The sequence below is a fragment of the Calypte anna genome, chromosome 15 (assembly GCF_003957555.1).
Source record: "Calypte anna isolate BGI_N300 chromosome 15, bCalAnn1_v1.p, whole genome shotgun sequence".
Taxonomy (NCBI): Eukaryota; Metazoa; Chordata; class Aves; order Apodiformes; family Trochilidae; genus Calypte; species Calypte anna.
The window spans coordinates 286,662-303,367 of record NC_044261.1 but is presented as its reverse complement, the minus strand read 5'-3'; the positions used below and the strand labels follow the sequence as shown (position 1 = coordinate 303,367).

The 16,706-nt window shown below is 47.1% G+C and overlaps 1 protein-coding gene across 2 annotated transcripts in view; it reads right to left on the bottom strand.

Annotated features, from left to right (window-relative positions):
- TTC28 (tetratricopeptide repeat domain 28) overlaps positions 1 to 16,706 on the bottom strand; it is a 109,204-nt gene that overhangs the window by 2,745 nt on the left and 89,753 nt on the right. The window contains exons 15-22 of one of the 2 annotated variants that reach the window (XR_003988242.1): positions 16,423 to 16,602; positions 15,172 to 15,892; positions 14,041 to 14,165; positions 12,799 to 13,030; positions 12,302 to 12,378; positions 9,531 to 9,660; positions 8,983 to 9,090; positions 5,794 to 8,514 (exon numbers count right to left, since the gene is read on the bottom strand). Coding sequence is in view for 1 of the 2 variants with exons in the window: in XM_030460919.1 (XP_030316779.1) it covers positions 6,890 to 8,514; positions 8,983 to 9,090; positions 9,531 to 9,660; positions 12,302 to 12,378; positions 12,799 to 13,030; positions 14,041 to 14,165; positions 15,172 to 15,892; positions 16,423 to 16,602 (3,198 nt within the window). In the remaining variant the exon portion in view is untranslated. Of the gene's footprint in view, positions 1 to 5,792; positions 8,515 to 8,982; positions 9,091 to 9,530; positions 9,661 to 12,301; positions 12,379 to 12,798; positions 13,031 to 14,040; positions 14,166 to 15,171; positions 15,893 to 16,422; positions 16,603 to 16,706 lie in introns of those variants that run through there. The other variant, XM_030460919.1, reaches the window with a different exon arrangement.

The following is a 16,706-nucleotide window of genomic DNA, read 5'->3' as shown; positions in this document are numbered from 1 at the left end:
GCGCCCCGCGGTCACGCGACCGCCCCTGACCCGGGCTCACCCGGGCACGCGCCTGCGCCGCCACCAATCCGAGGGCGCGCGGCTCCCGCGAGCGCGTCTCCCTGCCCCGCGAGCGGCCAATCAGGGCGCGTCCCCTCCCTGTGACGTCTTCACCGTCCGCCGGGCGCGGCCTTTGGCGGCGCAGAGCGGACAGCGCCCCCGTGCGGGCGGGCGGTGTGTCCGTGTCCGTGTCCGCTGCGCTGGGGGAGCCGCGGGGGGTGCGGGGCGGAACCGAGCGCCGGGCACAGAGGCGGCACCGGACCGGACCGGACCGGACCGGACCGGCAACCCGCTCCACAGCCCTGTTCCTTGCACTGAAGCGTGACCGCGGTCGTTCTGTCGGGGCGAGCCCGGGGCAGCTCCCCCATCTCGGCCCCTCCCCGGCCGCTGTCTCCTCCGCAGCGGGGCCCGGGGGCGCCGGGATCCCCCCGCGCGGTTCTCCCCTTCGGGCTCTCCCCTTCCCACGCCATGAACCCACGAACCGCCCCGGGACGGGCACGGGCACCGCGCCCTGGGGGGTGGCGGGAGGAGCCCCCTCGGGAGGGGATCCCGGTACCGAACCCACCGGCAGCCCGGACGCCGCGAATGGACCCGGGACTGGGCCGTGCAGCAAGGGGCAGGACTGCGGGCACTGCCGGTAATCGGAACCGATGAGAATTCACACCTCGGCTTCACCGGAGGAGAGCAGGAACGCGCGGAAAGGAAGATCAGATGTTGCCTTCAGGCCCTCCGGACAAAGGGCGCTGAGGGAAACCTGCGTGGGCTGTGTCCGTGGGAACAAACTCGTTCAGATCTCTGCGAGAGATGGGAGCTACGGAAACTGTCACACAGACCTCTTATTGCACTGCCTTGGTCTATGAGGCAAAGAAAGGGCTGTGCCAGGGTTCAAGTGTCTGCTTCCCCACGTTCTCCAGCATTCAGGATTTTTCTTTATTTGGTTTCCCGGAATCCTGGCTGTGTGCAGTCCCTTGCTGCTGCTGCTCTTTCCCCATATGGCCAGCATTTGTCTTTTGGTTACAGCCGCAGTCTGTGTCCCCCCCAGCCCCTTGCTCTGTTTACATCTCAACAATACCACACATGGCAGTGCCAGTAGCTGCTGCTCCCAGACCCTGTGTGCAGACAAGCACTCAAACCACCCTCTGCAGTTTGACCACAGCCTCTGCTCCTGAGGAGATGATCTTCACGGGAGCCCTCCAGTCACACAGGTTCTGAACAGAACTGCTCCCTTCCCTCCAGCCCCTGTGCCTCCCCCTGTGACAGAAAAGGAATTTTTAACCACAGCACCCCCCTCACACCTTGGAGTATCTCTGAGTGGGACCTGCGAGTCCTGGCCACATGCAGGAGCAGCAATGTGTGTGCTCTGCCACCAGCTCGCCCTCAGACATGAAGCTGAGGACTACTCAAGAGAAGAAAAGATGATTGTGATGGATCCTTCTCAAAAATTGCTGCCAGCCCCTGGAAAACAAACGTCCCTCTGCAGGGGCTTGTCAGAGGAGGATGTGGGAGAGGCTTGCTAAGGAGAATGCAGTCCCCTGTGTGCTTCTGGTTTGTCCAAGGGGCAATTGGTGCAGTTCCCTGGGGAACAGCTTCCTTGGAGTCCACTGAAATACCAGCTAGAGTCATTTACCAAGAAAACCACATGCAAATGATGTCATCATGTGATGGAAGACTGGTATTCTTTTTGACAAGGATAAAAAAGCAAATTCTTCTCTTTGGAGAGGACATTGAAAAAAATAATGAGAAAGCAGAACCATCTGTAGAAAGTAATACAGCAGAACCTGATCTGGAGTGTTTGCAGTGAAGTCCTGGACCATGCTCAGTGAGGAGCGAAGGCTGCCCAGGCCCAGCAGAGCTGCAGGGAGAGCTCTGTGCATCTGGCACAGGGATGAGGAAAGGGCACAGGATGGGGGGTGCAGGTCAGTCCTCAGCACTCACAAATGCCCCAGGCTGTGCCTGATAATATTTGCATATTAAATACTCAATACAAAAGTGTTCAAGGACAGGCTTTAAGACAATGCTCCTGTTTTGGCAGTGAACTGACTTCTGCCCACACCTGCTGCTCTGGAGCTGTCTCTGAAGGGAACAAGACCTTGCATTGTTGGGACAGGGTGGCAGTGCCTCAGTGCCAGGACAAGGCATCGACAGCTGCCTATGGAGTGACACTGACTGTGTCACCAGGTTGTGGGGACTCACAGGAGCCTCACTGAGCTGAGGCAGCCACCTACAAAACCTTTGTTGAGAGGATGCACCACCCATGCCTCCAAGCACAGAAGATCAGCTGCCAGGAAAGGTCCCTTGCAGCAGGGTTAGTGCCAGGACAGCTGAGGTGATTTATGGGGTTCAGCTCCCCTCCTTCTCAGCGGATCACAGGTTTACAGGGCAGAGCATGTAGGCCAGTGGGAACCTGCTGTGTCATGAGCAAGGGTATGGCGTGAGTTCTGTCAGCACAGCCAGAGGCTGCACTTACACAGCCAAGAGACTGGCATCAATGGAAACTTTAGAGTCCATAAAACAAGTAAAATTCTGTTTTGTTTCATCACCCACACTTCCCTTAAGCACAAGGGCACATTTCACACAGGGGCAGAAGGAAGGTTTAAGTCAGCTAGTTACAACTGGCATCAGCATGGGGAAAACATCATCCCTGCAGCAGCTGGTTCTTCCACAGTGGAGGGATGAGACAGAGTGATCCTTGAAACTCCCTACACCCCTGCAATTCCTTTTGCTACAGCCAAGATAGACAGAAAATATTGAAATCCCACTGCCTGCTAGGAAAGGAAAAGCAATTTCCAGTCATCATTTCTACCAGGAACACTACATTCTGCCACAAAAAAAGCAAGTTCTCAGTGACCCCTAACTTCCAAGGGGGAAGCTGAGGACATTTTGCTGGTCACACTTTGCCACAGAATGCAGATTTTCCTGTGGCTCCTTTGCTTTGCAGGCTTGAGGAACAGACAGCAACCAGCTGGGTGTCAGGACAGAGTGCAAGCAGATTCTTCCCCAACATCATCCTAGACCAAGAGACCGAACTACTGAGAGAACTCATGCTTTAATAGACACTGAAATCACAAAGAAAGAAGGCCAAATGCCTTAGCAATTTCAATAAAAATATGAAAATCTTTTTACATGGTAAATTTCATAATATAAAAAGTTTAATGCTGTCTGGAAACAGAGTTTTAATTTACAAAGTAAGTCCATATAGGCCAAACATGGCTAACACTGCATACAAGGAGAGCAAGTGCTAAAGGGCTGCTGCTTGGAAGCCTTTGCTGACAATCCTCTCTGAGTTACCATCTCCAACACTCTTTTCAAAGAGTTCAGCCACTGAGGGGCCAAGTTTTCCACACACTTTTGCAACCTTTCTGGACAACATGGCAATGCATTGAACCCAAAACTCCTCAAACCCATTATAACCATCTAGCCTGAAACTGAAACAACCAGTGCTTAACAGATTCACAGATACTTCTGGATCTACTGTGCAACTTGGAAGAGATGTTCACAGAATGAGTCTGATCTAATGAAGGGAAATATGGTCGAGAGTGGTATTTGTGGGTGTAGCATCCCTTTAATGCTTTTTCCTTGTTTAGGTAAGGTATGATTGAAAAGAAGGAAAATCAGTACCAGGTCAGAGTACAGGCTAACCAACAAAATCAAATTAAACTGGATTTTGGTCAGAGAGATTGTTCACTGTTCCCATTTAGTTGGAGCTAAAGACAGTCAATAAAAAAATCTGTAATCTCACACAATAAAATGTACTGAGCAAAACCAAACTAAAATACATTCTGTGGCCTTGGGGAATGGTTGCATGTGGCAGGTTTAATGTGAAAGTGGATAACACCTAATTCTTGTTGCTCACTGTATTTAAGCAGTGTTGTCACTTGTACCATGCACAAATACATCAACAACAAATGCATTTAAACTCCACAGACGGAATTCTAATATCAAACGGAGAACATGTTATTTTCATTTCCTGAATTTCTCCACATTATTGGGCAAGCCTGGTAAAACTTGTTTCCTCACAAAGGGGTTGTTTCCAAGTCAGGGGGTGGAGGAGTGAGGGACAAGGTATGTGAAATGTCTCCCAGCCATGAGCAAGCATGCATCTTCATGGCACTCATTAAGCCAATGGAAGTGCCCTGTGTCAAGTCAGTGGAAACACACTTCCCAAAGGACTTGTTCTACTGACACTCACCTTCCATATTTATACAACACTAATTTCCCAAATACAGAACTTTCTCTACATCTGAACCCTTCCCCGTTTCTAATGCTCCCCCCACCCCCCCTTAAAAAAACAACAGAAGAACCACACACACACCCCTGTCCCAATTTAGCTCTTTCTGAAAACTTCAAGCCAGTATGAAACATACTGGCAGCATGAAAATGGGTTGTACCAAAATGGCAATATATAATTTCTACAGATTAAAAGATCCTTTATTTATGGAAGTAAACTACAAGAGGCTTATTTCTGGCGTGTTATGCAGCACTACAGGGAGTATTTGCTGTTGCTATAAACAAAAAGCTGCCCACTTCCATCCTGGGTGTTCCTGGGATGTCGTTTTAGAACAGTTATGCTGGTTAGAAACAGATTAGGTCACAGGAAGTCTCTCAGCAGTCTTGTGACCACAGCAAGTTGCATGATCAGCAGTACCACTGTCTACACGATGGGCAGATGCTGGACTGACTCATTTTGGCCCACTGTTCTTATTTTTCCTGCCAAATGAGAAGATGATATCTAGCACCAAACCATCACAGAAAGATGTAATGTACAGACAAATAACTTGCATCATATGAGTTGAACAGATTTACTCAACTGTTTAGCTACATTGCATAATGTGAGTAGATTAGTAACTACTCCTTTTGTCTTTCTACACTGAAACTTTTGTGATCGTCTGTCCCTTGTCAGCAGGCTGTACCAACACAGCCCTGTGTTCTTTGCCTTTACTGCTTGTGTTGAATTTCTTGCAATGGCAAAAAGGAAAACATCTCTCAAAACCAGTGGAATCCAGAACATACTCAAAGCAAGCATTTGATATCTGCACTATGAGTAAGCTGAGCTTAAGTAATTGTATATTCTGGTATCAGAACTGAAACACTCTGTCCTATCATGCTTTTCCTCCAAGATCCCTAAGAAAAATCACAAATTATCAAATCCATATTTTCAAGAGGAGTATCCAGACATGATAAGTGCAACAATTATCTGCATCAGCAGTGTGCCCCTAGCCCATTTACAGAGCTGACTGCACTCACCATTCAGGTAGTCAGTTGCAGGGAGTTGACTTCAGATCCAGCTAAAACTTGGGGCCTAATTAATTAAGCCTCACAACACCTCTGTGAGGTAGGTAAGTATTACTATCCCCATTTAGATAGAAAGGGAAGACGAGGCACAGAGAGGTGAAGTGCTTAGCCTCTTCAGTCACTCAGCGAATTTTTGGGAGTGCAGAATAGAACCCAGACTCCTGGGTGATCCAGTGCTCCGACCCCAGCACTCAGCCCGTGAGAGGCTCTGCCTGCACCCCAGTGCACAGCATGGCACATGCCCACAGTTTTCAGTGCATGTAAGTTATCTTGTTTGATCCTGATTACATCACTGCATTCAATAGCCCCTTAAAACAAAGAATCTCCCACTTGATCCAACTAAACATCACCCAGACTAGGAACGCTGACTTTGCACATCACCCTGGGGTGCTCGTGGCTCTCCCCTCCACAGATCAGAGCATGCACAGGTTCTGCATGCAGCCACACTGCTTGCTGCCTCACCTACGTGCTCTGACATCTGCTCAGACTGGTACATTTGATCCAAAAGAAATTTGCTTCCACAGGAGGGGAAAGGTTTGCAGATCTGCCCATGATGAGCTATGTGGAATGATTTTGCAGGATCAGTGAAGGATTTATTTGGTCAGGTGATTTCTAAATCACATACACTGATGTCACATACCTGTCTACTGTGGAACTGTAAATAATGTTTGACCTTCAGTGCCTGTAACCCTTTTCTGTGCACACTTAGCAGATGATGAAAATTTAACCATCATAACACTGTGTGCCAGATCAGAGCACTCAATAAAACCAGAACTTGTCTTTCTGACACACCTCACGCTGACGCTCACCTTGCTCGTTACGGCCCAAACGTTCTTTTTGAGCAGACCAATCAGCAAAGTATCACCTGAAAGGTTTCCCTCCAGAAGAGAGTTACTGGAGACACAGGCTTCAGAATGGGGCACCTCTGTTTTCTTGTCTTTGCTTCACCAGCCTCTAAATGATGCAAGAGAACTGCCAGTATCATGCTGCTGTGGAGTTTTACTGCCAGCAATTTCTTGTGTCTGGCTAACGTGGTAGGGATATCTAGAGGTCTGTTACCTTGTCCTCTCTGTCAGCTTTTAAAAACAACCAAATAAATGGCTTGTACTTCTCCAGGCAGGAACTTTTGCATGCATACCCTGCGGGTACACATGAAAGTTCTGCCTCCTCTGACTTCCCTCTCCAATCCCTGATATGTATAATTTCTGTATAAATATCCATCTGTAAAACCTCCTGCTAGGTTAAGATACACAAGTGGCTTAAAAAATAGTATTGTATGAACAGACAACTGGATTCATTGGACCTGTTGCTGCAAACACTGAGCACTATGTAGAACCTGTTATCAAGTGAGTCTGGCCCTTCTGATAAGGGAAACTAAAACCCATCTGTATATGGCCCGTGCTCCTACACAGTAACAGGGCCAGTCTGTCACTCCTGTGCATTGCCAGCTGTGGTCATGACCACGGCTTCTCAGATAATGATTCTGTATTGATAAAGGCAAGTGGGCAGAAGCAAATACTTTTAAAAGACTGAGTCATCAGCTGGTACTCAAGACATTTCAACATTTGGAGGAAGGAAAAAATCTTCCAGGTGACAAAAATTTATATCCGTTCCCAGATGGCAGCCTCAAGGGGCGTGTGGTTCCTGGAGTGCTACTGCAAGGTGGAGAATGAGTTGGTGTCACCGCATTTGTAGTTTCAGGGTGCCTGTGTCCGTTTGGAGGGTTCTTTTGTGGAGAAGCAAGGTGTTGCTCAATAGACAGGTCCTTTAGTTCCAGCTTATCTGCACTTTCTTCTTTGCTGTGCCGTGGAGATAAATTGAGCAAGCTGAGCACATCCTTTTTAGAAGTCATTGTTCCAGGAGCTCCTCGGAGAATCTTTATTGGGCCAGTGGAGTGATGGGGAGTGCTTTGCCAGAACATCTTTAAGTTGTGAATTGCTTGCACTTTCTCATCAATGGCAGCCATTTTTAATTTGTCTATATCTGGGGCATCAGCTGGACTTGAGCGAGCAGATCCAGCTGAGGAGTAAGAAAGAGCAGGAGATGGAGTGCTGCCACCAGGAGACTGATGCCCTGAGCTTGGAGAGATATTTCTGGGTGATTTAGAAATATGAGCACTGTAGGGAGAGCTGGGGTACTTCAGTTTAAAGTGAGGCTGCTCAGTCAAGGACCCATGTGAATCACAACTTGGAGATGGCTGCCCACTGTATTGCCCTGTGCCTTCTTTGTTTGACATCTCTGATGTTGTGGGGCTGTTATATCCAGAACTCACTTTCTGAAGGGATGAACTCCTTGTTGGAGGCTTTGGTTTAATTGTGAGAGGTGAGGACTGGTTCTTCTGACTAGAGCTGATTGGCCGACTGAATGCACTGGTCTCTGAAGATCTGAATGCAGACACACCTGCTGGGGTGGAAGCCCCATCATCTGAAGTGTTGCTTTTGCTTATCTGGCTGCTGCTTCTCTGGAGACGTTCAACAGCAATGAGGTGACTCTGAGTTTCCTCCAGAATTTTTTGGGCCAACTCTTGTGGATCAAGCTTTGGATTACTGTCCTCCTGGGATTTGACAGTGCTGTCAGTCTCAGTGCTAGATTGATCAGATTCCCCAGTATCAGAACTTGCAAGTTTCCCAACTTTTTGGAAAGGTGAATTAGGACTGGGAATAAGTGTCATTTTAACAGGAGAATTTGGGGTACTTAAACTCCCTCTGGAGCTGTTAGACTCTTTAATGCTTCCAGTCTGACCACCTTTGGGCTGTTTGTGATCAGGGGAAAATCTTGGCTTGATGTTTTCTTGGTAACTGGCCAAAGGCTCATTGCTGATTATAGAAAAACCTTCATACTCCTCCTCATCTTTGCTGACTACCATGCTGGTTTGTGGTGACAACTGGCTCTGTACTGCAGACCTATGAGAACAGACATTCTTAGGCCTCTCATAGTCCTGGCGTCCTCTGTGTCCTACCCCATCTGGCATGCTCTCTGGCTTGGAAACAAAACTCATGGAAGAAGCAATGGAGCTCAGGCTATACACAGAAATGGCATCTGATGCAATGCTGTCTGGACAAGCAGGAGAGAAGGGAGGGTTTTGGTACTGGGGTACAGGGTTGGAAATGGACTGTGCAGAAGCCAGGGACTCTAGTGATGAGGAGCTGTCCAGACTGAGGCGCTTCGGCAGCTCTGTAGAATCTAAAAAAGAGGAAAAAAAAAGTTCATGGATGCCCTTAGATCTACAGAAAAATCAAACAAGCACAGGTAAGGTTCTTATCAGAGTTAAGAGGAAAAGCTACAAAACATGCACTCAGACTCTAAGCTGCTTCAAAAAACCCAATAAATACTATTTAAGTGAGAAAAAAAGTGCACAAGCAGGAGCCTCAGTACAGTTATTCTAGATAAAACATCATTTTATATACTAAACCCAATAGTGTGTTATAAATTTTCCAGTTGCTGGACTAGCATCAGCAAAATAGTGTTTATTTGCTGTATAAAAATAACATTTGTTGCACCTGTTGTATGATGTATGGCTTTATGACACATGTGTGATGATATACGTTTGCTTTCTGCAAAAGACTCTTCTGAGTCTGAGATTTCAACAGAAGCCATTCTGATCACATCGTCAGATGAAACACAAACAAAAACTACTGCAAGTAGCTTTACCAAAAAGTGCCAGCAAGGATTGAAGAGCAAAGTGCATGGTCCTCCTGTTAGCTTGTTTCCCAGTTTTCAGAATCACCTCCTCTTGGCCAACTTCACAGAGGTCAAAACCTGCAGCAGAATGTGGAGCAGAAAAATCACATCTCACACAAAGATCTAGCATCTTCAACATGTGTGATTTCATTTAGGAGATTCTTAATCTCGTGTGTGATTCTCAAATGGGAGAAAAAGATAGGAGATCCTGCAGTGTCCTGGAATGATGGCTCTTCACCTACAATACAGAGTTTTTTGCTTTGTTTTTATTACTATTTAACACACATTCTTCAGCAGGTGTTGGGGCTTTACTGAGTGTTAACACATACATATCCTGCACAGCCAGGGATCACATCCAGAGATGCAAAGACCAAACAGCATCCAGACAAACAAATCTAGAGCTGAGAGTCTCACTCTCCAACAAATCCAGAGCTCAGAGTCTCTCTCTACTTCAAGCCATTGTATGAGACAGGAGCAGAAGTTTTAAGATGACAATGGAAAGAAGTGTTTTTTCTTACCTAGAGCTGCGAGAAACTCATGACAGCCAGGGAGCCTCCAGAGCTGGACACTGATGGAAACCTGGATTGGTGCAGAGGAGAAATCTTGCTCCTTCTCGCCTGCCTGGAGTTGGACCAGGACTTGATGCAGCTGAAGATAACAATACAAACATGAACCATTCCTTACAAATCACATCTCTGCTTTTCCAACAGTCCCAGCTAAGAAAACACACTGCAAACACCCTTTGCCCTGTATGCCCATGTATTCAGTTGCTGCTCCCAAACAGAGCAGAAGGATGACAAAGTCTGGGCAGAGGGACAGTCCGGGGACAGCAACAGTGGACAAAGCTGAACAGCAGCAAAGGTGGGGAGAGAACAAGGGTGAGGGTAGGGAGGGTGTGGCCAGTGGAAACTGAACAAGAAGCAAGCACAGCAGGAAAAATCTGTGAAACAAAAGAAAACAGAAAGCGATACTTTGGGGCTGCACACAGAACTACACTGAAACCCTTTCCATGACTGAAAAAGCTGGAAAGTCAGCTAACCTCAGGACTGCTCTTCTTTTACAACCCACAAAAGCTTACACAGTCCTTTTTCACAGCAGCACTATGGAGCATGAAAGCGGTTTGAAGACACTACTGAGCAGCGCAGGGAAATGGGTCTGCAGGGACCAAGGCATTTCATTCTGCACGGCAGTGTCATTCCCCAGGGTGTTATACTCACCATTCCCACCATATTTTTAACAGCCTTCGGGAAGCAGATAACAAGAAAGGAAGAGAGGAGAAAAGAAAGAACACGTGTTATTCTGTGCTGTGCCTGTGATAGGGAACTCTGCAGTGACACATCCACATGCAAACGAGCATCCTGACAGAAAGATGCTCTGTCCAGAGAAAGAAGGGAGCAATGGAAATGGCCTGAGCTGTGAATCAGGAGTCCCACGGTGTGGGAACAGGCAGCTGGAATCTGGAAGTGTCCCACTCAATACAATCAACTCAGACAGTTTGCAGGCAAATACTCAGGCCAACCCACATTCTGGCAGAAGGATGAACACAGAACCAGCCCTTCTCTTGTTTTCTCCAGGATATGCTACTGGCACTTCATGCAGTCAGAAATCTCCAACTTTTTCTTGCACATGTGGTTTTACTGAAGTTCTCTCTTTTGTAGTTCCTGCCTTCTGTTTTGCACTAAAAATAATGATATTCTACACAGAGCAAATGATCAGGCTCCCTGTCTTGCTGCTTCACTAACACCAAGGGTACCTGCTCCCTTACAGAACCCAACACCAAGCAAGCACCACCCCGACTGAACTGCCTGTCATTACACCCCAGTGCTAAAGAAAAACTTCCCTTTTGGGAAGAGCCTGAGCTGCTCACGACCTGGACTGCTGAGAGGAAGGAGGGGGAAAATCAAGTAACTGCATAGGAGGGGAGACAGACGTTAAAAATCCCAAACTTGTAACTGGACAGATTCTTGTGCAAAAGGAAACTCTGCCTGGGGGCTGGGCTATAGAAGAATATTTGCAAAAACAGTGTAATACCCCTGCCAATACTTATTGCTTGGGGCAGCTGAAGAAATGGTAAGCTTGTCTTGTGTTAGCTGTATAGGGGCATCCGACTGTTTTTCCTTGGGTGATTTAATTGCCTGAGGTAATAAGACAATCACGAAGTTATCTCCTGGACACTGTTAACACATTCTGATCTACCAGAACGTTGTTTTCTACTCATCACATCCCTTCCATTCCAGGCCTCCCTCTGGTGACAACGAGGAAAGATAACCCTGCTATTCTGCAGTCAGGCACTGGCAAAAGAGCCAAGGCAACAAAGAACAGGCCATGAGAACCACCTCCCACACTACTGCAGCTTGTAAGAAGAGCTCCTCGAAGCAGACTGAGTCTAATGGACAAACCAGGCTGCTCAGGGGGCAACAGCACAGCTGGGGCTGTCATTTTGCATTTTGTGCAGAGATTCAACATGACAGAAAGGGAGCCCTATGAAGATACAGAGAGATAATCCCAGCTACCCACCACAGTACGTCCCTAGGACACTTTCGCATGTGGAAAGGGAAAAAAAGTGAGGTACAAGCCCATTTACTATATGCAGTGTGTTCAGTTACTAAAGCAGGCATATGATCACAATCCTCATTAGAGGAGCAGTCAGGACAATAAGAACATGTAATGGGAAGTCAGCCAGGCTGGAGGCAGAGGGAAAGGTTAGGTTAGGCATGCTAGAAAGACTGGGGAGACAGAGGAATGTGACAGAGACTGGGGGGGGGGGAGCAGGGAGGAGTCCCATAGCCACAAGTAGCACTGCCTTTCTCTTAAAGACAGTGAATTCTTTCTGTGAGGAGCTATGAGCACACACACAGGCAGAAGCACAGGCTCAGGAAATTTTCTGACAGACCTAGCACTGCCCAGAGTCAGCTATACATTGAGACTCAGGCCATTACAGGGGGCAAAGACCAGCCAACATGGGCCCTAGACAGGGTGGCCAAATAGCAATTAGTGATTCTGCCACTCCACTTATTTCCCATATTTTGCTTCTCCCTCACTAGAGTAGGTATCATGTTTTCATTTCTGTCATTGATAGGGAGACCCAAGGCCATGCAGCCCAGTAACAAAACTGCATTCTTCTCATCTGGACACACACTTTCAGTCACACTTAGCATTTCAATCCTGAAGTCACGTAGTAAGCTCTGGGTTGATAAACCAGGGCATAAAACATTCAGTGCATTTCTGAATTACTGACCTGGAAGGAACCATTTGGAAACTGGTACTGGAGGAAAATCCCCCAACTCACCCTGTTGATAAGCTGCTCTCCTGTTTCTGAAGCCGAGATAAGTTTACAAAGTGCCTGAAGTGCAGGGTTAGGCAAACCTGAAAAACATCATCAAAAGCAGAGATTGTTTCTTGACTGCTACAAATGTAAAAACCTGAACAGAAAAACCCTGCTAATTCCTAAAACCTCTCCATCACATCACTGAAGAGTTCTGGAAACAGCAGCAATTTCCACAAAGCAAAAGGTTTTCCCACTTTGCATATGATTATATATTTTCTGACTGAGAGCTGGGAGAAAAGAATAATCAAATCATGCTTTTCAGATACTGGACCCAGTAGTAAATGAAGCCCATCTATGACAAAATTTTCATAACCATTTATTTCTAGAACCTCTACCCTGTTAAATAGTTTTATTTCATTGAAGGAGAACATCACCATTTTATAGGCTTTAATGGCAGGACAAGGTCAGTGTCTGCTTGGACCGATGGGGACACAGCCCATAGCTGTCCTGCTTCTTACCTAGGAGGGACTGTATGGTGGTGCTGCACTGCTGCAGCCGGTCACCAGGGTCAGAGGTTGGGAAGAAGACTGCTGCTGGGAGGCCACTGGCTGGAGGGTCCAACCGAAATCCTACAGCAGTGAGCAGTGCCTGCCAGCCTGGAATGCCACCCACTTTATTCTCCACGCTTTGTTGGGAGGTATACATGGAGTTGTGCTGCCCATTCTGGATTCGCTGCAGTGATTTCTCCACCTTTGGGAAAACAGAGTGTTAGCTTATTTTGTAAGAGATTTTTACCAGCTGCTTCTGTTTACAGAGTGAAGAGGCTGGAAGAGCAGGTGGAGACAAACCCAAAGTTGAACTTGGCCTGTATCACTCAGAAGGGTGTTAGTGCCCTTGAAAACAGAGGCTCCAGTAACTCAACACTTAGAAATGTTACATCACTGTGATATCCATATACTCTGGGATGCCAGGGAAAGTAATGCCACAGGAACCTAAGTACAAGTTTGACTGTGATGGTTTCTTACAAGCCTGGCAGCTGCATCCCTCCCCAAAAGACAATTCAGGTTACAGTCTCTTGCACACACTTATTATTACCAGGCAAGAATCTGTAGCTATATGGCAAAAACACAGTAACTGGGATAACTAGCAATATTCACATGTTTCCATCATCATATGGATGCACCAGATTCCTGTGGTACCACAGAAGACACATTGGAAATAAAAGTATTAAAAGTCATATGAGATAATTTTAGCCATGGGGCAGTTTGGCTTCAGTCCTGCTGCTCCCCAGAACAGGCTACTGGGACATATGGAAGTGCCTCTTTCAAGTGTTCAAAGAGACAGCAGTCACTGGGCTCTGCCTCTCCTTGACTGCAATTTTCATAGCTCTTTTCTTGCAGAAACAATTAACCCCATTGACTATCTCATCTTTAAAGCAGAGACCCAGTTCAACAGCTCAGGGAGGATTTCATCACAATATAACACAAGACTTGGCTTACTTTGCCTCCTCCTTTTGCTCCTGACACTCCCATCAGGTGCTCCAGTCTTTTTACAGCGACACAGTTTTCAAAAGAAACTACCTTGTGGTGAGGGAGAAGGGCTGAAGGTATATATATGTAGGTGGGATTGGCTATACATCAGGCTGGTTCTTTCCCCATTCATCATTCACAGATGCATAACCACAGGCAACACCATCTCAAACTGCATGGGCTGCAATGCCCCTGTGCCTGCAGCATGTGGTAGTGTTTCCTTTCTCTTACCAGATGTAGGAGGACACGTAGAGCATCTCGTGCCCTTTCAGGGTGCTGCAGAATCTCAGTAAGGGCCTGTCCTACTAATGAAGAAGGGCTGTTCAGCTTCATATCACTCCCAATAAGCATGAAACCTGAAGGATTTAGAATAAGAGATACTCAATCTCATTGTTATGGAAAATGTTAAAAACAGAAACAGACATGCTCTGGCTTCTTGGACTAAGAGAATGAGGGTTTACTGCACCCTGCAGAGTGATATTCTTTTCCCAGAACAGCTGCTCTCTCTCCGCCCAGCCCCATATATGAACTTCCAGAAAGCTTCTAGATGCTTCTTACTGTTCTCCTCTATTACATCAACATAATTTTCCTGTTCAAGTGAACAGAAAATCACTGTATGGCAGCTAAACCAGTCCTAGCATGCTCCATGTCTCCTTATAGCCACAGAAATCAATAGGTGTTAAACAGTGCCCACAGAAAAAAAAAAATCAGAAATCTGAGAGCCTTCCCTGTCCTGGTCAGAAACCCACCTTGGCTTATCCAAATGCTACATTCCTCAAACACCAGCACAAGAGGCTCTGCCTGCCCCTTCTCATCCCTTGCGATGAGGTACGTGGCTGCTCATCCTCACTCTGGTGCTCTGAGGCACCATCAAGAGTTGGAGGTGAAAATGAGGGACTGTGTGTAATGAACTGGCTTACATACCAGGGAAGGGGCAGCACTAAGACAGTCTGAGTAGCTGCAAGCCTCTACATGGTAGTGGTACCAGGCACTTGTGTCCATGATCATTCTTTTCTGCCTAGGAATCAGTCACTTTTTAAAACAAAAACAAAACAACACTTTTTGCTTTGAAAAATCTTGGAAGGAAAATAAAGAACAAATTGCACTGTGGACTGTAACCTAAATTCAGCTAACACGTCCTGGCACTGAACACAACAAGGCTGAAATCACTCTGCCAGAAAAACTCTAAGTGCTCATTTTAGCAAGCTCTAGCAAGTTTCCCACTCCACAAGCTACATACAGTTCACATCAGAGCCATACTCCCTGCTACTCCCCGCTAACACCACTCTTTGCTTAACAATTTGGTGTAGAAGTGCTTCCATAAAAACCCATCTTGTCTGTCAAAAAGCAGATTCTTCCTACCTGCCCAGTTGGATGGATGGGAGAACTGCTTGCTGCTCTGCACAGTTTTCATTGCTTCTCCAAGGGCAGCACTGGCTTTTGTCCCATTTAAGAGGGAGGAATAGAAGGCATGCACAAACATTTTGGAAGCAGACACAGGAACAGGCCAGAGTGACACTAGGACACACTGAGCCCCAGCAGCCAGGAATGCTCTTGTCAAGCCAATTACTCCATCAGCAGTGACTTTGCTGCTGGATTCTTGGTAAGAGCCAAGAATCACTAATTTGACAGGAAGCCGCAGATCCAGGACATCAGCTGCTGTAAGCAGAAACTCCTGAAGAGGAGGGCAGTCTGAGATGCTCTCCACATCACTGGCATCATCCTGCATCCGAAGGGATTCTGGGATTGTGTAGGGGTTCCCAAAAGAACTCTTGCTGCTGGATGGATTGCTGTCAGTGTTGGGTGTCAGGACCAAAGCAGCCAGTTTCCAAGAGACATGGGTTGCAAAATGAACACACTCTGCCTGCGTGAGGGCACTCATGACCCTCTCTTTTGTTGCTGCACTGCCAACTAAGGGCTGGCAGCCAAGCAACTCAGACACCATATATGCTTCCTCTTCTGCAGAGGGCATAGGTCCCCATAGCCACCTGTCCATAACTGCTGAAGGGAGCTTGGGATTTCCTATGACAGCTGCCATTGAGGTAGAACTGGAGTAAGCAGGAGTGTTCTTCCTTGTGTGGGACTACAGAGAGAGAAAGAGAAAATGGGGTTCACAGATCTGTTTGTTATAGTGCTGGTAATAAAATACGCTGTCTCTTACAGCTTCAGCATCATGAGACATTAGTGGCCTTCTCCACACAGAAGGCTAAAATGCAGGTAAACATACCAGGAACATGGTAAGACCAAGCCTCCCAAGGAAGTTCAGTACCGATCACAAACACCTGCATTTCTGCACTGTGCCATGTAGCTCCACACCCCAGGCCATGCCATCCTTTAGATGAGGATATCTCAATGATCCATTCCCCTTGTCCTTCCTGGTATGCCCAGGGCTGTGATTTTGTGCTGCAGGAGCTACCTTAGAATCTACTTCACAGCTGTGACACTCAACATGCTCATCAGAACAGGGAATGGCTTGGGAGAGTGGTACATTTGTGGTTTCTATTCTCAAGTCTGGCACAGAAGGACAGAGCTGCTGCTACTCCAATATGTACAGGAACCTGCACCCCACAGGAGAGGTTCCATGAAGAGAGGTTTTATAAGGCAATGTCAGACCTTGGAGCTGGGGTTCAGTGACTGGATTGATGGCACTGCAATGAGGCTGAAGCGCTCATAGAGGTACTCATTGGAGGAACTGCCCTTCAGGAGAGCAAAAGGAATGAGGTACAGTTCTCCCTCCAGAACCAGTATCAGCTGGCGGTGGCGACCAACAGGTCCACTGGAATGCATCAAACCCTGGAAAAAATAATAATAAAAAAAGAGAATCAGTTTGTCCCTTTCCCTCAGTACTTCAGCCTGCAGTTCCCAACCGTCAGGCTCTAGTCTGACAATTCAAATGA